Source organism: Oncorhynchus mykiss, chromosome 30 (assembly GCF_013265735.2).
Source record: "Oncorhynchus mykiss isolate Arlee chromosome 30, USDA_OmykA_1.1, whole genome shotgun sequence".
NCBI classification, from domain to species: domain Eukaryota; kingdom Metazoa; phylum Chordata; class Actinopteri; order Salmoniformes; family Salmonidae; genus Oncorhynchus; species Oncorhynchus mykiss.
Window position 1 is genome coordinate 9,279,666 of NC_050570.1, and position 25,234 is coordinate 9,304,899.

The 25,234-nt window shown below is 43.0% G+C and overlaps 2 protein-coding genes across 2 annotated transcripts in view; both read right to left on the minus strand.

The window, feature by feature from the left end:
• LOC110521276 (switch-associated protein 70) overlaps window positions 1-20,055 on the minus strand; it is a 34,742-nt gene extending 14,687 nt beyond the window's left edge. Inside the window, exons 1-6 of the mRNA XM_021598731.2 lie at window positions 19,835-20,055; window positions 18,531-18,671; window positions 3,824-3,997; window positions 1,440-1,667; window positions 895-1,041; window positions 166-274 (exon numbers count right to left, since the gene is read on the minus strand). Of these exons, the coding sequence (XP_021454406.2) occupies window positions 166-274; window positions 895-1,041; window positions 1,440-1,667; window positions 3,824-3,997; window positions 18,531-18,671; window positions 19,835-19,930 (895 nt within the window). The 5' untranslated portion in view covers window positions 19,931-20,055. The remainder of the gene's footprint in view (window positions 1-165; window positions 275-894; window positions 1,042-1,439; window positions 1,668-3,823; window positions 3,998-18,530; window positions 18,672-19,834) is intronic.
• Window positions 20,056-20,206: 151 nt separating this feature from the next.
• Window positions 20,207-25,234, minus strand: part of LOC110521275 (wee1-like protein kinase 1-A) — a 5,893-nt gene continuing 865 nt past the window's right edge. The window contains exons 1-9 of the mRNA XM_036969433.1: window positions 24,901-25,234; window positions 24,138-24,349; window positions 23,709-23,772; window positions 23,356-23,528; window positions 22,836-23,104; window positions 22,387-22,574; window positions 22,095-22,265; window positions 21,536-21,681; window positions 20,207-21,252 (exon numbers count right to left, since the gene is read on the minus strand). The exon at window positions 24,901-25,234 is cut by the window's right edge and continues 865 nt beyond it. Of these exons, the coding sequence (XP_036825328.1) occupies window positions 21,096-21,252; window positions 21,536-21,681; window positions 22,095-22,265; window positions 22,387-22,574; window positions 22,836-23,104; window positions 23,356-23,528; window positions 23,709-23,772; window positions 24,138-24,349; window positions 24,901-25,234 (1,714 nt within the window). The 3' untranslated portion in view covers window positions 20,207-21,095. The remainder of the gene's footprint in view (window positions 21,253-21,535; window positions 21,682-22,094; window positions 22,266-22,386; window positions 22,575-22,835; window positions 23,105-23,355; window positions 23,529-23,708; window positions 23,773-24,137; window positions 24,350-24,900) is intronic.

The following is a 25,234-nucleotide window of genomic DNA, read 5'->3' on the forward strand; positions in this document are numbered from 1 at the left end:
AGAGAGGCATGTCTATTCTACATAACATATTTATATCTGAACATTCTACAATGTTGTGCTCTGCTGAACACCCTGTACATATACCTATCAACCAAGTCTAAATGTCCATTCCATGCTTTCCATAATACTAAAAGGAGATAAATTACACTGAGAGAATTGTCCTACCCTGAATCCATTCCTGTTTCCTCTTCTTATCCGACGCGTTGATCTCATAGCTTTTGTCTGAGCATTTGACATAGAACAGGCACTTCTTTCCTTCCTTATCTGGTAACGACTGCAAAGACAAATTCTGAAATAAATGTCACTCTTTCACCAACGTACACTGAGTATACAAAACATTAGGAACACCAGCTCCTTCCATGACAGACTATCCAGGTGAACGCTATGATCCCTTATTGATGTCACATTTTAAATCCACTTCAATCAGTGAAGGTGAAGGGGAGGAGATTTTTAATCATTGAGACAATTTGCAACATGGATTGTGTGCAATTCAGAGGTTGAATGGGCAAGACAAAATATTTAAGTGCCTTTGAACGAGGTATGGTAGTAGGTGCCAGGCAGGCACACCGGTTTGTGTCAAGACCTGCAATGCTGCAGGGTTTTTCACGCTCTACAGTTTCCCATGTCAAGAATGGTCCACCGCCTAAAGGACATCCAGCCAACTTGAGACAACTGTGGGAAGCATTGAAGTCAACATGGGCCAGCATCCCTGTGGAATGCTTTCGACACCTTGTAGAATCCATGCCCTGACAAATTGAGGCCTGTTCTGAGGGGGTGCAACTCAATATTAGGAAGGTGTTTCTCATGTTTTATACACTCAGTGTATATTACTAGTTAGGTTAAGGTGTAAAATGTATGTATGAGCCTTGTTTGTTGTTGTTTAGTGTTCCTTGCCTCGACACAGCAGTTTGCATTCAGCACGATGTCGCCCTTCTTCTCAGCCAGGTCCTCACTCACATAGTAGGATATGGAGTTGGGCCTCAGGAGGAACCAGCGTTCTGTCCAGTTCTTCCTCTTGTGGCCCTTTTTCATCATGTAGCCCTGCATCATGAGAATACAGTGTGTTTGTCTTCTTTTTCATTTATTTTTTGTAATGTATCTGTCGGTTTGTGTTAATATCTGTGTTGAGATAATGGGATGGCTCCTGTCAGTTTAACTGCTTAGTTGACCACTGCACAGCCAACACGATGAGTTTGTGGTGTTGCATATGAGATTCAAATTGTCAATATTCATGTAGTCCCTATAACATGGCTCCCTACTACACTCGACTGACCATCGCTTTGGTATGCTGTGTTTAAAAGCTCACTCCATGCTACAGTATTGCTAGTACATAACACAGGTCAACACTATCCATCAATCGTGGTCACATGGAGGACGATAATGTGGTTGATGTCAACATCGTGCCAAGATATGGAGATATAAATGGGTCTGATGCCAACCTGTTTGAATACATCAAGGATGAGCTCGTGGAAGACCTCGGTGATGCCCATGGAGAGGGTCTGGCGGTCCACGCCCTTGCTGAAGGTGCCCGTGCCCACCAGGGTGATGAGCTCCCAGGCACTCAGTCTCTGCTGCTTGATGCTCAGCTCTAGCTTGTAGTCCTCAAAGCGCTCCTCCACCCAACTGCCACCCATGGCCTCTGTCAACTTGCGCAGGAAGTACTCGATCTGACCGAGGTGGGGAAGAAACACAGGTGAGTACACAGACAGGTCAGCATACCCACACACCAACAAAGAAAATACCCATACTTCCTTTGAAGTGACACAATCTGTATGTTACAGTAGGGAAAGGGGATACCTAGTCAGTTGTCCAACTGAATGTATTCAACTGAAATGTGTCTTCTGCATTTAACCCAACCCCTCTGAATCAGAGAGGTGCATGGGGCTGCCTTAAATCGACATCCATGTCTTTGGCGCCCGGGGAACAGTGGGTTAACTGCCTTGTTCTGGGGCAGAACTACAGATGTTTACCTTGTCAGCTCGGGGATTCGATCCAGCAACCTTCCAGTTAATGGCCCAAGTCTCTAACCACTAGGCTACCTGCCACCTCTACACTCTAACCACTAGGCTACCTGCCACCTCTACACTCTAACCACTAGGCTACCTGCCACCTCTACACTCTAACCACTAGGCTACCTGCCACCTCTACACTCTAACCACTAGGCTACCTGCCACCTCTACACTCTAACCACTAGGCTACCTGCCACCTCTACACTCTAACCACTAGGCTACCTGCCACCTCTACACTCTAACCACTAGGCTACCTGCCACCTCTACACTCTAACCACTAGGCTACCTGCCACCTCTACACTCTAACCACTAGGCTACCTGCCACCTCTACACTCTAACCACTAGGCTACCTGCCACCTCTACACTCTAACCACTAGGCTACCTGCCACCTCTACACTCTAACCACTAGGCTACCTGCCACCTCTACACTCTAACCACTAGGCTACCTGCCACCTCTACACTCTAACCACTAGGCTACCTGCCACCTCTACACTCTAACCACTAGGCTACCTGCCACCTCTACACTCTAACCACTAGGCTACCCTGCCACCTCTACACTCTAACCACTAGGCTACCTGCCACCTCTACACTCTAACCACTAGGCTACCTGCCACCTCTACACTCTAACCACTAGGCTACCTGCCACCTCTACACTCTAACCACTAGGCTACCTGCCACCTCTACACTCTAACCACTAGGCTACCTGCCACCTCTACACTCTAACCACTAGGCTACCTGCCACCTCTACACTCTAACCACTAGGCTACCTGCCACCTCTACACTCTAACCACTAGGCTACCTGCCACCTCTACACTCTAACCACTAGGCTACCTGCCACCTCTACACTCTAACCACTAGGCTACCTGCCACCTCTACACTCTAACCACTAGGCTACCTGCCACCTCTACACTCTAACCACTAGGCTACCTGCCACCTCTACACTCTAACCACTAGGCTACCCTGCCACCTCTACACTCTAACCACTAGGCTACCTGCCACCTCTACACTCTAACCACTAGGCTACCTGCCACCTCTACACTCTAACCACTAGGCTACCTGCCACCTCTACACTCTAACCACTAGGCTACCTGCCACCTCTACACTCTAACCACTAGGCTACCTGCCACCTCTACACTCTAACCACTAGGCTACCTGCCACCTCTACACTCTAACCACTAGGCTACCTGCCACCTCTACACTCTAACCACTAGGCTACCTGCCACCTCTACACTCTAACCACTAGGCTACCTGCCACCTCTACACTCTAACCACTAGGCTACCTGCCACCTCTACACTCTAACCACTAGGCTACCTGCCACCTCTACACTCTAACCACTAGGCTACCTGCCACCTCTACACTCTAACCACTAGGCTACCTGCCACCTCTACACTCTGAGAGGTGAGAGCTGTTGGGCAATGGTGATGGTCTTTCACCAAAGGAGTACATCAAATATAACAGTGGATCTGAACAATACTTCTTTACCTATAACCTACTCCCTTATTGTGACAGAGGTAGAGGTATCGTTGATACGGAAGAGGAAAACAATGTTATATCACGAGTTTCAGACTGATTATCTGTACAACTGATCTGTTAATAATCAAACTAAACTTCGCACAAAGTCAGGTTTGTGTTGGGGCTAAATGTGCCAGCATTAGAGCCCAGGTCATGTTCATTGGGACACTTGACAAAAACGTTTTAAAACCTTTTACAACAGAAAATGGAAATTAGTGTTTGTTATTGGACAGTCCCTGCCTGTTTCAGTCGGTTTTCCTCTGTTTGGTGCCCAATGAACACAACCCCTGTCCAATCTCACCTCCTCAGTGACGATGGCCAGTGGGTATTTCTCTTCAGACAGGAAGTTGAAGATGCACCAGATCTTGAAAGCGTCTTCGTCAGAGATGAGGAGGTGGGTTCTGTTGAGGTTCTTACGGGCGCACAGGGTCCAGCACATTCTGTTAAAGTCCTGCCGGTCAAAGTTGTCCTGGACCTGCAATTAGGAACAGTCTCAGGTCAGGTCACTTGGCTGAAGACCAGCATTTTTCATATGAGAAAAAGACAACAAAAGGCACAATAAGTTGACTCTGTACTAAGGACATCTTCACTCTTCTCTTTATACTACAGTTAAGGTTAAACATGGCATGGAAGACAATACATTCAGTGTAGGTTTGATTAACACATGAATCAAACCAAATTCATAGGACAGAATTAGGAGAAACTTTGTTTTTCGTAAACAGTTGACCTGGCCACTATTATTAGCATTTTCACACTAAAGTATCCAAAAAGTCAATGATGTTATTTGGATATGAAGAGCGAAAATGCTAATATAGTACCATTGACTTGTATTGGATTTGTGCCACAAATACTAAAATGTTAGCATTTGAAACAGTGGCCAGGTAAACAAAAACAAAGCATGGAGTATGGTAGTATGTCTTATCTTGTCCATAGACCGCTTACAGGGTAAGGAAACCAATATGTAATTTTGTAATTTGGGTGAACGATCCCTTTAACATTTAGAGGGGGGGATTCAACGGCACCATCCATTAGCAGGAACAGCATCATGTAGTGGTCAGAACCAGGTAATATCAGGATGCAGGACAGAACATAAACAACTTCATTTACTATTTCCTCTGAAAAGGGGGAAAAAAAAAACATTAAATTCACTGAGAATTTAATGTCAGCCTCTTCAACCTCAGGAGGCTGAAGAAATTCGGCTTGTCACCAAAAGCACTCACAAACTTCTACAGATGCACAATCGAGAGCATCCTGTCGGGCTGTATCACCGCCTGGTACGGCAACTTCTCCGCCCACAACCGTAAGGCTCTCCAGAGGGTAGTGAGGTCTGCACAACGCATCACCGGGGGCAAACTACCTGCCCTCCAGGACACCTACACCACCCGATGTCACAGGAAGGCCATAAAGATCATCAAGGACAACAACCACCCGAGCCACTGCCTGTTCACCCCGCTATCATCCAGAAGGCGAGGTCAGTACAGGTGCATCAAAGCTGGGACCGAGAGACTGAAAAACAGCTTCTATCTCAAGGCCATCAGACTGTTAAACAGCCACCACTAACATTGAGTGGCTGCTGCCAACACACTGACTCAACTCCAGCCACTTTAATAATGGGAATTGATGGGAAATGATGTAAAATATATCACTAGCCACTTTAAACAATGCTACCTAATATAATGTTTACATACCCTACATTATTCATCTCATATGTAAATACTGTACTCTATATCATCTACTGCATCTTTATGTAATACATGTATCACTAGCCACTTTAACTATGCCACTTTGTTTACATACTCATCTCATATGTATATACTGTACTCAATACCATCTACTGTATCTTGCCTATGCCGCTCTGTACCATCACTCATCCATATAACTTTATGTACATATTCTTTATCCCCTTACACTTGTGTGTATAAGGTAGTAGTTTTGGAATTGTTAGCTAGATTACTTGTTGGTTATTACTGCATTGTCGGAACTAAAAGCACAAGCATTTCGCTACACTCGCATTAACATCTGCTCACCATGTGTACGTGACCATTAACATCTGCTAACCATGTGTATGTGACCATTAACATCTGATAACCATGTGTATGTGACCATTAACATCTGCTAACCATGTGTACGTGACCATTAACATCTGCTAACCATGTGTACGTGACCATTAACATCTGCTAACCATGTGTACGTGACCATTAACATCTGCTAACCATGTGTACGTGACCATTAACATCTGCTAACCATGTGTACGTGACCATTAACATCTGCTAACCATGTGTACGTGACCATTAACATCTGCTAACCATGTGTACGTGACCATTAACATCTGCTAACCATGTGTACGTGACCATTAACATCTGCTAACCATGTGTACGTGACCATTAACATCTGTTAACCATGTGTACGTGACCATTAACATCTGTTAACCATGTGTACGTGACCATTAACATCTGTTAACCATGTGTACGTGACCATTAACATCTGTTAACCATGTGTACGTGACCATTAACATCTGTTAACCATGTGTACGTGACCATTAACATCTGTTAACCATGTGTATGTGACCATTAACATCTGTTAACCATGTGTACGTGACCATTAACATCTGTTAACCATGTGTATGTGACCATTAACATCTGTTAACCATGTGTACGTGACCATTAACATCTGCTAACCATGTGTATGTGACCATTAACATCTGTTAACCATGTGTACGTGACCATTAACATCTGTTAACCATGTGTACGTGACCATTAACATCTGTTAACCATGTGTATGTGACCATTAACATCTGTTAACCATGTGTACGTGACCATTAACATCTGTTAACCATGTGTATGTGACCATTAACATCTGTTAACCATGTGTATGTGACCATTAACATCTGCTCACCATGTGTATGTGACCATTAACATCTGCTCACCATGTGTATGTGACCATTAACATCTGCTCACCATGTGTATGTGACAAATAACATTTGATTAGATTTGGAAACAATAGTCCAAGCTGCAGCTCCGTGCCACTTGTTAAACATAGAACTCCTACTGTATACTTGTTAGGGTGGATTTGGCATGGAGAGTCTATGGGTGTTGGATTTGGCATGGGGAGTCTATGGGTGTTGGATTTGGCATGGGGAGTCTATGGGTGTTGGATTTGGCATGGGGAGTCTATGGGTGTTGGATTTGGCATGGGGAGTCTATGGGTGTTGGATTTGGCATGGGGAGTCTATGGGTGTTGGATTTGGCATGGGGAGTCTATGGGTGTTGGATTTGGCATGGGGAGTCTATGGGTGTTGGATTTGGCATGGGGAGTCTATGGGTGTTGGATTTGACATGGGGAGTCTATGGGTGTTGGATTTGGCATGGGGAGTCTATGGGTGTTGGATTTGGCATGGGGAGTCTATGGGTGTTGGATTTGGCATGGGGAGTCTATGGGTGTTGGATTTGGCATGGGGAGTCTATGGGTGTTGGATTTGGCATGGGGAGTCTATGGGTGTTGGATTTGGCATGGGGAGTCTATGGGTGTTGGATTTGACATGGGGAGTCTATGGGTGTTGGATTTGGCATGGGGAGTCTATGGGTGTTGGATTTGGCATGGGGAGTCTATGGGTGTTGGATTTGGCATGGGGAGTCTATGGGTGTTGGATTTGGCATGGGGAGTCTATGGGTGTTGGATTTGGCATGGGGTGTGGCTTGACTATTTCTTTGGCATGTCTTACTCATTGAATATTAGAATATTAGAATTAGAATATATAAAAATGTGCTTAATTTCTCAGAGATTAAATTATATTTCCACAAAATGTGGAAGACATGCTAATTTGATCTGTTACAGAAATGATTACAGAACACCATCTGAGAGAGTGGGTTTCATGGCTTGCTGAATGGGCGTTGAATGACACTTAGCTGTTTATACAGATGCCTGACTCAACTCAGCTAAATCACAACAGAGAGATAGGCCAGATAATGATTATCAGCAATCTACAAATAGCAAGTGATGCATCAACAGAGAAACAGACTTTTGAAACGCAAGCGGAGTATGTATTAAGGACATGTCTTTAGGAGTGTTTAAAACATACATCTAACCCTAATCTGGATGAAAGACAAAAATGACCACAAACAAAAACCTGAAAATGCTCCTCCCATATGAAAAATAATCATGAAAGGCAAATAAGAATCTTGTAGGGCAGAATAAGATTAAAAGCTTAAAAGTATCTGGTAAGATTTTGTACGTTATATGTCAGTACTGTATGTGTGTTAACTTATGCCATGTGACATACACAAGTCACTACATGATTATGGTGAATTGCTTACAAAGATAGGGTATGACATATTTGAGACAAACTATATGAGTCATCTAGGAATTTTATAAGAAAAGTGTATGACATTGTAACCTCTACAAAATAAATGTTTTCCTTATAGGTTTCACATTGTTTATACACAGAGCATTCGGAAAGTATTCAGACATTGTGTTACGTTACAGCCTTATTCTAAAATGGATTCAATCGTTTTTTTGCCCCTCATCAATCTACACACAGTACCCCATAATGACAAAGCAAAAACAGGTTTATAGACATTTTTGCAAATGTATTAAAAATAGAAAACTGAAATATCACATTTACATAAGTACTCAGACCCTTTACTCCACATATGTCAGAGTCAAGGCCCGCGGGCCACATCCGGCCCGCAAGAAGGTTTTTTACGGCCCCTGGGATGATCTTGATTTATTATTAGAACCGGCCCGCAGCAAGCCGGCAGCCCGCAGATCTTTTACACGCACCAATACTACATTTCCCACAATGCAAAGGTGACGCACCGAGCAGTAGGCTGCTTCATTTCAATATTTATTGGCACAGCAGTCGTCAGCATCACAGTAAAATTAACTTTCAGATACCCATCAAAAATGGCAAAACGGAAGGTGGATACTGAGAACCGGGGGTTTCAAACAAGGTGGGAGTCGGAGTATATGTTCACGAAGGTAGCTGGAAAACCTGTGTGTCTTCTGTGTGGAGAAAGTGTGGCGGTACTGAAAGAGTATAATCTGAGACGACATTATGAAACGAAACACGCGGACACACACGCGGACGCAACTGTCAAGGCCAGTTTTATTTTGGCAGAAGAGATCGCTAAATCAGCCCGGCCATTTACGGAGGGGGATTTCATCAAAAACTGCATGATTAAAGTTTGTGACGAAGTTTGCCCAGAAAAAAGGCAACTCTTTTTAAATGTGAGTCTGAGCAGAAACACCATTGCCGAGAGAGTAGACCAGTTGTCCATCAATCTAAAAGAGCAGCTTGTGAAAAAGGGAAAAGATTTTATTGCATATTCCTTGGCTGTGGATGAGAGCACCGACATTTCTGACATTGCCCAGTTGTCAATTTTCATCCGCGGAGTGGACTCCAACCTAAGCGTGACAGAGGAGTTTTTGGCTTTACGTCCTATGCATGGCACAACTACGGGGCATGATTTGTATGAAGAGGTGTCAAGATGTGTAAATGAGATGGAGCTGCCTTGGGAAAAACTCGTGGGTTTGACAACCGACGGAGCACCTGCGATGTGTGGACACAGGAGCGGACTGGTGGCGAAGATACGGGAAAAGATGCAAGAGGAAAACGCGACAGGTGAGCTGACAGCTTATCATTGTATCATACACCAGGAAGCGTTGTGCGGTAAAGCCTTGAAAATGGAGCATGTAATGAGCATCATCACGCGCACAGTTAACTTTATCAGAGCCAAAGGTTTGAATCACCGCCAGTTCAAGGCATTTCTGACGGAGTTAGAAACGGAGCATGGTGATTTGCCTTATCACACAGAGGTGCGATGGCTAAGCCAGGGAAAGGTGCTTCAAAGATGTTTCGAGCTTCGTGAGGAGATTTGTCTGTTCTTGGACAGCAAAGGGAAAGACACAACACAACTCCGAGACGAAATGTTTCTGTGTGAAATGGCTTTTCTGTGTGACATTACGAGTCATCTGAATGCAATAAACTTGCAGCTGCAGGGTCGGGATCGTGTCATCTCTGATATGTACAGTACAGTGAAGGCATTTAAAACCAAACTGACTCTGTGGGAGACGCAGATGCGGAAAGAAAATTTGAGCCACTTTCCCAGCTGCCAGACCATGAAAGAGAAGCTCTCTACCAGTGCGTTCCCGAGCACACAGTTGGCTGATAAAATAGGTATGCTTGCCGCTGACTTTCGACGCCGATTTGCTGACTTTGAAGCACAAAAAAGCAGGTTGGAACTGCTCGGTAACCCATTTGCTGTTGACGTGGAAAGCTCACCACCAAACCTCCAAATGGAGTTGATTGACCTCCAATGCAATGATGCACTGAGGGCAAAATATGCGGCAGTGGGTGCTGCGGAGTTCGCCCGTTTCCTCCCCGGCACAATGCCCCAGCTGCGCATCCAGGCTGCTCAAACGTTGTCTATGTTTGGCAGCACATACCTGTGTGAACAACTGTTTTCTTTGATGAACCTGAACAAAACATCACACAGAAGTCGACTTACTGCTGAACACCTCCACTCAATTCTGAGGATTTCTTCAGCTCAGAGCCTTACCCCGAACATTGATGAACTTGTGGAAAAGATGGGACACCACCAAGTATCACCCTCAACCTCAAACAAGTGAACATTACTGTGCAATCACATATTTAGAGTTTTTACTCAGTTCAAGTTTAAAAGTTAAAATTTAATATTTGTTTTCACTGCATGTTACTTCTCCTTAAACAAAGTGTTGTTTTTGATTAATAGATTTTTGCACTTTATTTTTTTGTATTTCAATCCAATTATATTTTAAAAATATTTCAGTTGAGTGGATGATAGAAAATTGCTATTATTGTTTTTTCTTTGAAGTAAATTTAGCCCACTTTTGCTAAAATAGAAAATATAGTCTACTGATGGTGCCTTGAATACCGGTTTCTTTCATTTAATGTTCATGTTATGGGGATATTTATATAAAGGAAATTTGTCTTTTGTGTCTGTTGAAAATTAAAGATTACTGACAGAGCCATAAGAAAATATTGCTTTATTTATCTGATCATATTGTAATATATTTGTTAGGTTTTCAGTAGGTTCAATTAGGTTCACTAGACTATATGCGTCATTTAAAAAATTTTCAATGAACATTCGAACAGTCCGGCCCTCGTCTTGTAGCTGATTTTTTTATTTGGCCCTCCGTCCATTTGACTTTGACACCCCTGCTTTACTCAGTACTTTGTTGAAACACATTTGGCATTGATTACATCTTTGAGTCTTTAAACTTTTTTATTTCATCTTTATTTAACCAGGTAGGCTAGTTGAGAACAACTTCTCATTTACAACTGCGACCTGGCCAAGATAAAGCAAAGCAGTGCGACACAAACAACAACAGAGTTACACATGGAGTAAACAAACATACAGAATACAGTAGAAAAAGTCTATATACAGAATGGTGTTGTCTGCGTAGAGGTGGATCAGAGAATCACCAGCAGCAAGAGCGACATCATTGCTGTATACAGAAAAGAGAGTCGGCCCGAGAATTTAACCCTGTGGCACCCCCATAGAGACTGCCAGAGGTCCGGACAACAGGCCCTCCGATTTGACACACTGAACTCTATCTGAGAAGTAGTTGGTGAACCAGGCGAGGCAATCATTTGCAAAACCAAGGCTGTTGAGTCTGCCGATAAGAATGTGGTGATTGACAGAGTTGAAAGCCTTGGCCAGGTCTTCTTGGGTATGACCCTACAAGCTTGGCGTACCTGTAATTGGTGATTTTCTCCCATTCTTCTCCGCAGATCCTCTCAAGCTCTGTCGGGTTGGATGGGGAGCGTCACTGCACAGCTATTTTCAGGTCTCTCCAGAGATGTTTTCGAACGGGTTCAATTCTGGGCTCTGGCTGGATCACTCAATGACATTCAGAGACTTGTCCCGAAGCCACTCCTGCGTTGTCTTGAATGTGTGCTTAGGGTCGTTGTGCTGTTGGAAGGTGCCCCAGTCTGAGGTCCTGAGCGCTCTGGGGCAGATTTTCATCAAGGATCTCTCTGCACTCCATTCATCTGTCCCTCGATCCTGACTACTCTCCCAGTCTCTGCCAATGAAAAACATGCCCATAGCATGCCCACAGCATGATGCTGCCACCACCATGCTTCACCACAGGGATGGTGCCAGGCTTCTTCCAGATGTGACACTTGGCATTCAGGCCAAAGAGTTCAATCTTGGTTTCATCAGACCAGAGAATATTGTTTCTCATGGTCTGAGAGTCTTTAGGTGCCTTTTGGCAAAATCCAAGCGGGCTGTCGTGTGCCTTTTACTGAGGAGTGGCTTCTGTCTGGCCACTCTACCATAAAGGCCTGATTGGTGGGGTGCTGCAGAGATGGTTGTCCTTCTGGAAGGTTCTCCCATCTCAACAGAGAAACTCTGGAGCACTTAGAATGACCGTCGGGTTCTTGGTCACCTCCCTGACCAAGGCCCTTCTACCCCGATTGCTCAGTTTGGCCGGGTGGCCAGCTCTAGGAAGAGTTTTGGTGGTTCCAAACTTCTTCCATTTAAAAATAGGGTGTCACCCGGGATAGGGGAGGGTTTGACCGGGGTAGGCCGTCATTGTAAAATAAGAATTTATTCTTAACTGACTTGCCTAGTTAAATAAAACAGAATGGGGACCGTCAATGTTGCAGACATTTTTGCTACCCTTTCCCAGATCTGTGCCTCGACACAATCTTGTCATCTCGGCGCTCTACAGACAATTCCTTCAACCTCATGGCTTGGTTTTTGCTCTGACATGCACTGTCAACTGTGGGACCTTATATAGACAGGTGTGTGCCTTTCCAAATCATGTCCAATCAATTGAATTTACCACAGGTGGACTCCAATCAAGTTGAAGAAACATCTCAAGGATGATCAATGGAAACAGGATGCACCTGAGCTCAATTTCGAGTCTCATAGCAAACGATCTGAATACATATATAAATAAGGTATGTTTTTTTATTAACAATACATTTGCTAACATTGCTAAAAACCTGTTTTGACTTTGTCATTATGGGGTATGTAGATTACTGTGTGTAGGAACATTTTTTAATAAGGCTGTAATGTAACAAAATGTGGAAAAAGGGAAGGGGTCTGAATACTTTCTGAATGCATATATGAAAACATGAAAAATTACAATATTTGTATATACACTGAACAAAAATAAATGCAACATGCACCAATTTCAAAGATGTTACAGTTCATATAAGGAAAGCAGTCAATTGAAATAAATGATTTAGGCTCTAATTTATAGATTTCACATCACTGGGAACCACTGAAGTCGGTTACGGCGCCAAACTGCAGACATGGCCAAGACCCTGGTGAGGACCATGAACATGCAGATGAGCTTCGCTGAGACAGTTTCTGACAGTTTGTGCAGAAATACTTTGTTTGTGCAAACCTACAGTTTCATCAGCTATCTGGGTGGCTGGTCTCAGATGATCCCTCAAGTGAAGAGGCCGGATGTGGAGGCTGATGTGGCTACACGTGGTCTGCGGTTGTGAGGCCAGTTGGATGTACTGCCAAGTTGTCTAAAACGAACGTTGGAGGCAGCTTAAAGTAGAGAAATTAACATTCAATTCTCTGTCAACAGCTCTGGTGGACATTCAAGCAGTCATCATGCCATGTGCATTGTGTGGCATTGTGTTGTGTGACCAAACTGCACATTTTAGACCGGCCTTTCATTTTTTTAGACCAGCACAAGGTGCACCTGTGTAATGATCATGCTGTTCAATCAGCTTCTTGATAATCCATCCACCTGACAAATGAGAAATGCTCACTAACAGGGATGTAAATAAATGTGTGCACAAAATTTGAGAGAAATAAGCACTTTGTGAGTATGGAAATTTTCTGGGATCTTTTATTTCAACTCATGAAACATGGGACCAACACTTTACATGTCGCGTTTACATTTTTGTCCAGTGTACGTTTACATTTTCAGGTATGAGTTTCCATGGTTAAGGCTGGGCAGCACATTTTACTGGACAGTGGATTTATTTACAGGTCACCCTTCCAGCCTTTGGTCTCCCATACAGAGTTTTAACCAAGCCCAGCCATGCTTAGCTTTGACATGTCACTGACTACTACCAATGTACTACCGTGAGAATGATTGTTGAGGGATCTCAAAATAGGATTCACTGCTGCTATCAAACTCATTCCTCCTCCTCCTCTCTGCCGCTGTTTCTTCTCCTCCCGCTCCTGCCGATTTCCCCCTTCATCCTCCTCTTGCTCCTCCTCACAGCAGATAAATCCTCCTCTTCTTGCGCCTCCTCCTCGCAAAGGGATATGCTTCTTTCTTCAATAAGTGTGTCAATGACATCAGACAGTTGTGTGTCCCATGAAATGTGTATGTCCCATGTATGTGAGACCTTCTAAGGCTTAGCTTACATGACTCTTGTATGTTTTTTTATATAATACATGCAACATTTCTGTCTAATGTTACGACCTCTTTAATTCAGACATTACAAGAATCTTCTCAGTGTATTTGCTGCCGTATGTATTAGTTCCAGGTAGAACATACAGGAATCTTGTTCAATTCTCCTGTGTCTTTTCGGTGGATGGCGCAGTCAGAGTAAACAGAGTAAATCGCATTTTAACGTAATAGATTTAGCCAGTGGGTAACTTATGGAATAGACAACGCCTGGAATGCAGTTTTAACCAATCAACATTCAGGATTAGACCCACCCGTTGTATAAATCCACAATAATAAGATGACATCTATACAAAATAATAGCATACTGCTATTATTATTATTGAGTAGTGGGGGAATATTTTACAACAGGGCTGAGTTCTGCAGGGTAGAACATTGTGGAACGTTCAGTTAAAATGATGTACAATAAACATTACTCTTTGACATGTAGAATGGGCTTAATGTCAGGTCAAGTCATAACATTTCTCACTGCAACCTTCCACAGAGTTTGCCTATTGAACGTGGCCCAGGTAAGAATCAGGTCAATGAACTAAGGGGAAACACAGGTGTGGTATGTCTGCCTTCAACATTAGCAGACACTATTTATAGAGCTGTGGTTTGTTTTGGGTGAGTCAAAGATTTCACACTAACACCAACTCAAGGGATATTTAGTTTCACAGTAACACCAACTCAAGGGATATTTAGTTTCACAGTAACACCAGCGAGGTAAGCAGAAAGACGATGCGGAGGGAGGAGCAATAGAAGTTGTGAAAGTGGCATTATTATGAAATAGCAGCTCTCTCTTTGTCCTCAGAATGTTGTGTCATGGTCATCTTGTTCTCGCTCTGTACTAGCTGGTCCAGACTGAGGTCTCTCTCTCTCTGCCGTTCTCCCACTCTCTGCACCTCAACAATGGGGGCCTTGTCAAGGCCCCTCCAGCCCCCAGTCCTGCCTCTCCACTGCAGATACACATGCTCGTTAGTATTCTCTGCAGTGGAATGTCCAAACAGGTTTACAAACAGTCTTATCACTGTCCTTGGCCCTCCAGGAGACGGAAACTTCCTGCCGTCAAACAGTCACACCACAGACATGCCTGTTGTTACTGTAGCGCGAAGGCAGAGGACAGGTGATTCAAAAGTAATTGTGAAATTACAAACAAGGTACAATATGATATAGAGCCTATGTGTTACTCTATTACGAAACGTGGATCGAAATATGTCGAGGTCTAGACGAGACTAGGGCGGACAGTGGTTGAACTAGCAAGACAGGAAATGAGGAAATAATTCAGCCACAGCAGCCTTAAAAATGTTAACTAAAGGAAGGTCACATGTTCACAGCCTTGAACTATTTTGGTGCTCTGTTGTTTGTGTAACCTTGCTTTCTTTTGTTCCCCTTCTAACAAAAGAGGAACAAATTGAGCTCCCAATTAACAATGCATTCCAGGTTTCAACAGGGTCAGTTGGCTAGGAAGAATGATGTGTTCCACATAGTGAGTGACTGCTGAGTCCCAAATGGCAGAATGGGGAATTATGTGGAACAGTCAGCGAGGGAATTGATTGCCTCTCCGGCTGAGTCACTGTAATTGTCTGACAAGTGGAGTGAGTCAGTGAGGAAGAAGGTGACACACACACACACGACTGTTAGGATGGAGTTTCCCTGGGGAGTGGGGGTGGTGCTCCCGACCTGTTTGGTAGGGTCATATCCACATGGGTGGGGAGACTCTTGACGTTTGTCCATGATGTCATACCTAGGTTCCTGAAACCTTTTTGTTGTATTAGAGGAATGAGAGCTCGAGGAAGTGACAGGAGAAGATATATCAACACGTCAGAGAATGGAATGGGCTAATGTACCGTAAGGTGTGTTGTAAAATCCCTTGTCATCTATTTCCTCGTGTGTGTCATTAGGAAGCACTTGAACAGTAGATATCTGCCTTCAAATGGAAATCCCAGACTATGAAATACACACCAAGTCCAAAATGGGTTCTTACCGGGAACATTTTCAGAGGTTAACCAAAAACATTCTAATTTTAAACTGTCATTGATGACAATAAATTCTGTAGTAATTATTTAGAACACGCAATAATTCTATGTCATGAAAAACAACAAGTATGAAAACAAGTATGCCAAAACATTTACGATAACTCTGTGACATTTCACAAGAATTAGCCTACAAATAGTCATCATGGTAACCTTTAATATAATCAACAACTACAAAACTGTCCCAAAAGCTCCCCTCTGTGAAATGAACAAAGGTGTCTTGCTGTAGTAATTCTTTCTGACACCACTGAAAAATTCCACAGACACCATAGTAAGCCTTTATGACAGCAGAAACAATTTCCAAATGTGACATGGTAAGTTTACACACCTTTATGACACCAGTAGAAAGCGCCAAACTTGATTTGCTAACCCTCGATGACCAATGGGCTCCTGAGTGGCACAGCAGTCTAAGGCACTGCATCTCAGTGCTAGAGGCGTCACTACAGACCCTTGTTCAATTCCAGGCTGTATAACAACCAGCCGTGACTGGGAGACCAATAGGGCGGCGCACAATTGGCCCAGCGTTGTCCGCGTTAGGGTTTGGCTGGGGTAGGCCGTCATTGTAAATAAAAAATGTGTTCTTAACCGACTTGCCTAGTTAAATAAAGGTAAAAAAATAAAAATAAATAATTACACAATAATTCTCATATTTATGACAGTGTCACCATGGTATCCATGTTGTGACATTGGAAAATGAATCCTTTACTCTCAATATACAGTGCCTTGCGAAAGTATTCGGCCCCCTTGAACTTTGCGACCTTTTGCCACATTTCAGGCTTCAAACATAAAGATATAAAACTGTATTTTTTTGTGAAGAATCAACAACAAGTGGGACACAATCATGAAGTGGAACGACATTTATTGGATATTTCAAACTTTTTTAACAAATCAAAAACTGAAAAATTGGGCGTGCAAAATTATTCAGCCCCCTTAAGTTAATACTTTGTAGCGCCACCTTTTGCTGCGATTACAGCTGTAAGTCGCTTGGGGTATGTCTCTATCAGTTTTGCACATCGAGAGACTGAAATGTTTTCCCATTCCTCCTTGCAAAACAGCTCGAGCTCAGTGAGGTTGGATGGAGAGCATTTGTGAACAGCAGTTTTCAGTTCTTTCCACAGATTCTCGATTGGATTCAGGTCTGGACTTTGACTTGGCCATTCTAACACCTGGATATGTTTATTTTTGAACCATTCCTTTGTAGATTTTGCTTTATGTTTTGGATCATTGTCTTGTTGGAAGACAAATCTCCATCCCAGTCTCAGGTCTTTTGCAGACTCCATCAGGTTTTCTTCCAGAATGGTCCTGTATTTGGCTCCATCCATCTTCCCATCAATTTTAACCATCTTCCCTGTCCCTGCTGAAGAAAAGCAGGCCCAAACCATGATGCTGCCACCACCATGTTTGACAGTGGGGATGGTGTGTTCAGGGTGATGCGCTGTGTTGCTTTTACGCCAAACATAACGTTTTGCATTGTTGCCAAAAAGTTCAATTTTGGTTTCATCTGACCAGAGCACCTTCTTCCACATGTTTGGTGTGTCTCCCAGGTGGCTTGTGGCAAACTTTAAACTACACTTTTTATGGATATCTTTAAGAAATGGCTTTCTTCTTGCCACTCTTCCATAAAGGCCAGATTTGTGCAATATACGACTGATTGTTGTCCTATGGACAGAGTCTCCCACCTCAGCTGTAGATCTCTGCAGTTCATCCAGAGTGATCATGGGCCTCTTGGCTGCATCTCTGATCAGTCTTCTCCTTGTATGAGCTGAAAGTTTAGAGGGACGGCCAGGTCTTGGTAGATTTGCAGTGGTCTGATACTCCTTCCATTTCAATATTATCGCTTGCACAGTGCTCCTTGGGATGTTTAAAGCTTGGGAAATCTTTTTGTATCCAAATCCGGCTTTAAACTTCTTCACAACAGTATCTCGGACCTGCCTAGTGTGTTCCTTGTTCTTCATGATGCTCTCTGCGCTTTTAACGGACCTCTGAGACTATCACAGTGCAGGTGCATCTATACGGAGACTTGATTACACACAGGTGGATTGTATTTATCATCATTAGTCATTTAGGTCAACATTGGATCATTCAGAGATCCTCACTGAACTTCTGGAGAGAGTTTGCTGCACTGAAAGTAAAGGGGCTGAATAATTTTGCACGCCCAATTTTTCAGTTTTTGATTTGTTAAAAAAGTTTGAAATATCCAATAAATGTCGTTCCACTTCATGATTGTGTCCCACTTGTTGTTGATTCTTCACAAAAAAATACAGTTTTATATCTTTATGTTTGAAGCCTGAAATGTGGCAAAAGGTCGCAAAGTTTAAGGGGGCCGAATACTTTCGCAAGGCACTGTAATTACCCATTTTGACCAACAATAGAATCACTAGCATTTACTGAAGTCAAGGTTGAAGATGTCAAACTAAGGCAATGGAATTCTAACCTTGTCATCTTTATCCTAGACTTCAGTGACCCTTCATCACAAAACAGTAAAACATATAAACAGCAGTGAGTGAGAGAATGATTGACTGAGGGGCATAGATACTCTTAAGTATTACTGTATGTGCGGCTCACCTTGTCCAAAATGAACTTGTTCAAGTAGGGCATGTAGCCCTGAGTAGAGACAGGGCCTACGTCGTCATGTTTGAAGTGCTCTTCAAGGGCCACCGGGTCATGGGGGATCCTCATCACAGTGCACAAGTTATGCGATAGCACCTGCAAAGACAAAAATACCACTTCTTATCAGGACTTCACAGTTTACACAGAGCCAATAGTTATATTAAATGCAGCAACAACGCCCAAACAGCAACATCAGTCACTGGAAAGGTTCCTAGTCAACTACACCAGCGGTTACGAAACTTTTTCACTTGGAGGCCCCCCTTCCAGCTTTCGGGAAACAATAACTCGTCGTCATCGCCCCCCCCCCCCCCCCCCCCCCTACAATTCTACACCTTTTGTCACTGGTTGCAAAGTACATTTTGCAGTTTTAAAGCATATTGTCTTGCAATACTATACATTTCGCCATGTCTCGTTTGTATTATTGTGATATTTGAGTGACTTGAACATCTACTACAAAATCTATGGACTAAAAAACCTAGTTAAAAACGTTAGCTAGCTGACATGGGCTAGTTGCTCTGGATATTTCTGACTAGTTATAAATAGCTCTAAAATACGCAATGACTGACATGACAATAGAAAAACTGATGATGCACTACCCAATTTCGAAATTGCACCTTTTGCAGTCTACTATTACAACTTATTAATTAATCACATCAAATTATGTGACTTTACCCTGAATGATTTCAGCACTATGGTACTGATAAGTGCCCTTCTCACGAAAACTAGACCATAAACAAGCTAAACACACAACTCTGCATATATGCTGTTTAAATGTAAGGCTACTTAGACAAACACTTAACATTGATGAAGTGGCTGTTATAGTAGGCATACATGAAGTGGATTATAAAGTAAGCACGGTAGGCTATAGATCTAGTCAGCAAAAGCGTCATCTCAACTATTTATTCTGTTTTAAAATAAACAAAATACTCCGACAATCAGTTAACGTCCACAGGTGTGCCATAACAAGAAGTTCCCTTTAACCATACACAAGCAGTTTACATAAACCATTGACTTCTGACATGCACCGTGTCTGTGCCTTAGTAATATGAAGGCAGACAATGATTTGGGCTAAAATGACATCATTCCAAATGCATCCTCGGCTATTAAGTATCATCCATCCAAAATCAGATGGCTTTCACTTTGATTGCAACCTTTTTTTGGACGCTCAAAAAGTTTATGCGTGTATTTTTTTAATAATGAAGGGAACGACGTGCCTCGGGGTTGTTTGACAAACAATCTAGGTAAATATAATTCCATACCTTTAACTGTGATTTGGACACTTTCCCACTTTTGTCCAGGTCCAACGCTGTAAACGCATGCCATATTGGCTTTAAAAGTTCGTCTCGTAGTGCCATTGAGATGGCTGCTTGCTTGACTAAAAGTAGCTCGTGTTGCGGAACGTTTTTCTCATAATAGGATACAATGAGTCACGTGACAAGCTGCCAGACGCTTGTCCACGAATGTCAACTCACATTTTAGTTATGCATTTCCTCATGGCAGCTAGTCAAAATACACCTAGTAGATTAGTCACATTGAACTGAATTGGTTACAACGTGCCAGGTGTGCGATAAGGGGGTAATACAGTCATGTAGGGCCTTATGTAATATGTGGCATTAATTTGAAGACCAGCATGAATTTGATAAGAATTTATTAAAAGATAATGTACAGGCTATAAACAGAGTTAGAAACAGAGAACCTACAGAACAATGATTTATTTAATGCTACATAGGCAGGGTTGAAGCTGGAGGAAGTACTCCTGTTTAATTTTGGCAAAGAAAGCACTTTTTTTAAACCAGGTTTGATAGACACCATTTTCTTACATGTATTGCATGATACATTAAAAAATATATATATAGTGGATAGCTTAAACAAAAAAATTGTTATGGTCCACAATTATAGTCCACCAAATATGATAATGGGTGCAATGATTTAAAAACTACCCTAATGGGAAAATGAAAAATCCATTAACCCCGTAGAACACAGACATGAATAGCAGCAGGTTATGTGGCAAGTTCCCCATTGCTTCCAAAGTGCTCTTAAAAGCATTGTCTGACAGACCCTCGGATGCCTGGAAGCAGGCAGTAAGGTGCACACATCTGTGGCCTGGTACATTCACACACTGAGGCTAAGGCTTTTAAGGAAGTGCATGGAGTACAGTGGAGAGCCTCTGCAATCTACTTAGACTTGTGGCTGACAAAAACAGAAAAAAAAGGTACATTAACTACCTTAAGGAATGCTTGGTCTCTGTCAAGATGTCCACTACCAGAATTACTGGTCAAATATTTGAATTAGTCAGTACTAATTGAGTATGGCAATGTCTAGTCTCAGTCTTGACCGAGTCCGACAAGAAAGGTCCACCCACAGCACCGAGTTTGACAGTGAAGTCTCTCCTGTGACCAGTGGAAATTGGGTCCATTTTCAGCACTTGTACCCAACAGAATACGTAGCTAGTCAGATTCCCTAGATATCAGTTTTCCAGTCCATGTTCCAACATCATTGGGGGAGGGACGTGTCTGCATTTCAGTAAATAGTCAGGCTCATTGAGCGGTTCATCTTCTTGCCGATGAGTCTGGAGGTTTTGGGGTTGGGCTGGACAGTGGAACGGGTCAGGACTCTGTCTGTGGACAGAACCTTATCCTCAGCAGCAGCTTTGGCAATCTGGGCCAACTTCAGCTCCCTGGGGAAAGCAATGAAGAACAGTTAGACCAACCCTGAAAGAAGCATTGCACCATGAGACAAACAGATTATGAAACCGAAAGTCCATACCGTGAATCTCTAATTCTACATCTCCAATGTCACTTAGCCGTCAATTAATGTCACACTATGGGTAGGTTGGCTCACTATGTAAAAGCATGAGCAACAACTAGCTAACCACTGCCTTTAGTGTTTACAAAAACAGCCTGGGGGGGGCTACATCAGATTCCTTGTTTCACTTGGTGTCAGTGCCATTCTGTACTTACTTCTGGAGCAGTGCATTCTTGAACTTCTCTGCGTTGAGTTCCACACGGAGCTGATCAGCAGTCATTCTAGCTGCGGTCAACAGCACCGGGTGCTTGATGAGGTCAGAGGTGGACGGCCGCCTGGTGGGGTCAGGGTGGATCATCAGCTGCAGGGGAGAAAAAAAAAGTTACCTCCTGAAAACTAGCAAATGTAAATAGCCCAACATCAGCCACAATTCAAATGAACAGGTTGGAAAATATGATTCTATGCCAACGCTATTCAGTGATGTTATCTTTCAATATCACACAGCTTTATCAGTTTGTCCAATAACAGGACAGTGAACATCACTGAATAGCGTTGGCATAGAATCATATTTTCCAACTGTACCATTATCTGGTTATAATGACAATTCTCAAATGCCCTTCTAGCCAAATAGAAACTGGTATTCAAAAATGCTGTGTTATAAGCAAAGGTATAGGGTCAAGAGGAAAATGACCACTTTTAGAAAACCTTCATAACCTTCTTAAATTAACCAGTCACATTTCAAAGGAAATGCTTATAGTAACATCAAGTTCTTACCTTGAGTAGACTCAGGAATTCCTGAGAGAGCACTTGTGGGATGGGTGGCAGTTTTCCTTGACGGATCTCGTGCCACTTATCCCCATTGGTGGGCAGAGGCTCTGCCCCCGAGGCACTGATAACCGTCAGGGCCAGGGCAAAGATGTCCGCCTTCGTCAAGTTACTGTAGTCCTGAAGGAAAAGTTTGACGTGATTAGGAACGTTGTAAAGAATCATTTGAATTACCCTGGATTTCCGAATAATAATAATACTTTAGCTGGGGCAAGGCAAGTTTCTAATGGAGAAAACTCACCTCTTGGAGGACTTCATTTGCCAGGAACCTGCTATCGCCTTCTTCAACTTGAGGATTGTTCACCCTCGTCACATGGCCAAGGTCACCTATTTTGTATACCACACTGGTTGCCAGTCCATCCTTTTCGTCCTCCTCTTCATCACATGCGTCTACACTGCACACCGTCTTGCGTGAGATGAAAATATTGCCTGAAAGAGAGACAATACACAAATTCATTTTTGTTGTCAATGACTAAGTAAAAACAAACACTTCAAACAAATTGCATTGAATTAGGGATGTGAATCAAGATGTCCTCCTGTTAAAAACTAAGCTGAATTTTTTTTTTAAGTTAAAAAAAACAAACTGTGCTGGTTTCTCTCGTCTCTACTGTTAACTAAACATCCACTTCATTATTACAAATCCCATCTGACATTAAAGTTCATGCTTTTCAACCTCTCAGTGGTACTTACTAGGCTTGATGTCCATGTGGACCAGCGAGGATGAGTGGATGTACTTGAGGCCGCGAGTCACCTGCAGCAGTAGGTCCTTCAGCTCCAGCTCCGATAGGAAGCCGAGCCGCCGATAGTTCTCGGCCGTGACATCTGAGAGGGTGCCGCCGTTGCAGTACTCGTTCTGGATGAGCATATGGTCATCTTCTGCCCAGGCTGAGTAGTAGCGAACCACGTGGGGGTGCTGGCCCAGCACAGCATGGGCATACACCTCCCGAAGGGCGTTCTGCCTATGGGTGGAACGCAGATGTAGTTAGATTAGGAATTTCTTCAAGTTGGTTAACTGTGGTTAGGATAACTAACATTATTTATTATTTCAAGGACCGTTAGAGAAAAGACATAAAATACTATTCCCAAGTCTGGTTGGAATACATAGTGACAGCAACAAAGCAGCAAGAGTACCCATACACAATATATACTGAACTGGTTGGATCAGTATATTTAGAGCGTGCTCCTGTTTCAGATAGAAACTCCAACTTACTCATCCACAGAGCCTGCCAGGGGCTTCTTTGAACGCTTGATAGCATAGATGCAGCCGTCCAGTCTTTTGACACACTTGAAGACGGCCCCATACTCCCCGCAGCCGATCTTCTCCAGCTGGTGGAACTCAGAGGCGTATCTGGACTTCATATTACTCTCCATCAAGGTGATTCTCTGAGGATGGAGAGGAGGTTTAATAGAAAATCCAAATAACATTTAGTTAGACTATTGTGATTATGTTATCCATCTAACTGGATATGTGTAGGTTGAGAGCTTTGCTGAATAACATGCCTGCGAGTGAATCAAGTTCATCGCAATGCTATAAAGAAATCAGCATGGTTAGATAATAACTACCTTTGGCGGAGGAATGATTTCTTCGGTTTCAGCGTCACTCGCCTCCATGTTCTCACCACAGGAGCTGAATAAAAATAAAAAAAACGAGACAAAGAGTTTGTTAGCATACATTCCAACCACCAGAGGGCAGCACTGGGCCCTTCACACACACATGGCAGAGTTCATTAGTGACCATGACACGTCTTGGTTTCCTGCCAGACTTTTGCCTTACTGATGCTTAGTCAACGGATTTAACGATTCCAGCTAGCAATAACAATGGGTTACAATCTGTGTGTACCGACATATGGACACATCCAGGTATCAAATGAAAGGACAAAAACATAAGTGATCAATTGTTGTCTGTTGAAACTGGACTAAGTTCAACTGTTTTAGATAGTATTAGACTAACTTATTTGGCTAAAATAAAGACAGGATAAATGAGTGACATACTCATTCCAGTGTGCCCTCTTCCTGTTATTCTTCTGTTGAGTGGTAGACTGGATGAGAAGGGCTTCCGGGGTGAAGGGGTTGATGTTGACCAAAGGGGTCTGGCTTCTCCTACTGTCTGGACCAGATTTTCCTGTGGAATCCACATTCCTGAAGAGAGCCACTCTCCTACTTGAGGACACTGAGCTGGCAGTTCTGGCTTTGTTCAGCAAACTCTGCGAATGAAAATATTCAAGACATGTTGAGACACTTCGAGAGCAAACTATTATGATAAAGTGAAATACCCTTAATGAACTGAAATACCACATATTTAATAACTCATTTGGGTAAAGTTGAGGTGAAATTTAAGTGAAAGTGTATACAAATAAGCCTATCAATGCAAAATATTGATGTTGACAAGGATTCCAGAGTGGATAACTGGGGGCATGTCCAGCCATGAAAAAGTCTAGACTTCGAATCAATGACTCAATTTGCAAGGCTGACTGCTGGGTTATATAATTGTATAGCACTACTGAAAATAGGTCATTGGGCGGTTACTATTATTCAACAAAAGCTACCTTTAAAAACATTTTTAAAAGTACAGCTTCAATGAGTCACTATGTCATGCTGCCAGCCTTTTGTACAGTCCTACAAAAATGCCATGCATCATTACTACGTCATAAATGTTAGCTAAGTATGCTACAATGCATTAACTATGCTGTCAAAACAATATTAGCCAATTGTTGGTATGGTACAGCTTGGAGGTTCTGGATCAAAATGGTCAAACCTTTGGTGTGTGTGGAGTATCAAAAAGGCGAAGTTTTCTGAAGGTTTTGTGTGGAGGTGTGTCGGGGCAGTCTGGAATAGGTGAGCTCGAGCCTTCCCCATCGTCCTGAATGTATGACCGCTCCGGTGAATTGCCGTACACCCGAGAGCTTTTCCGTGGTGACCGGGACCCCTTCGTGAAAATAGCGCTACTGAGGGACTGAAGGTGAGACGGAGAACCGAATCCCTCTTCGTCCCATAGTTCCACATCACCGCGTTCCCCAGTCCGATTCAGAGGGCTGCTGTGTTCGAGTCGTTTATCGACACTGTCCCGTAGCTCATGCATTGGAGAGTCC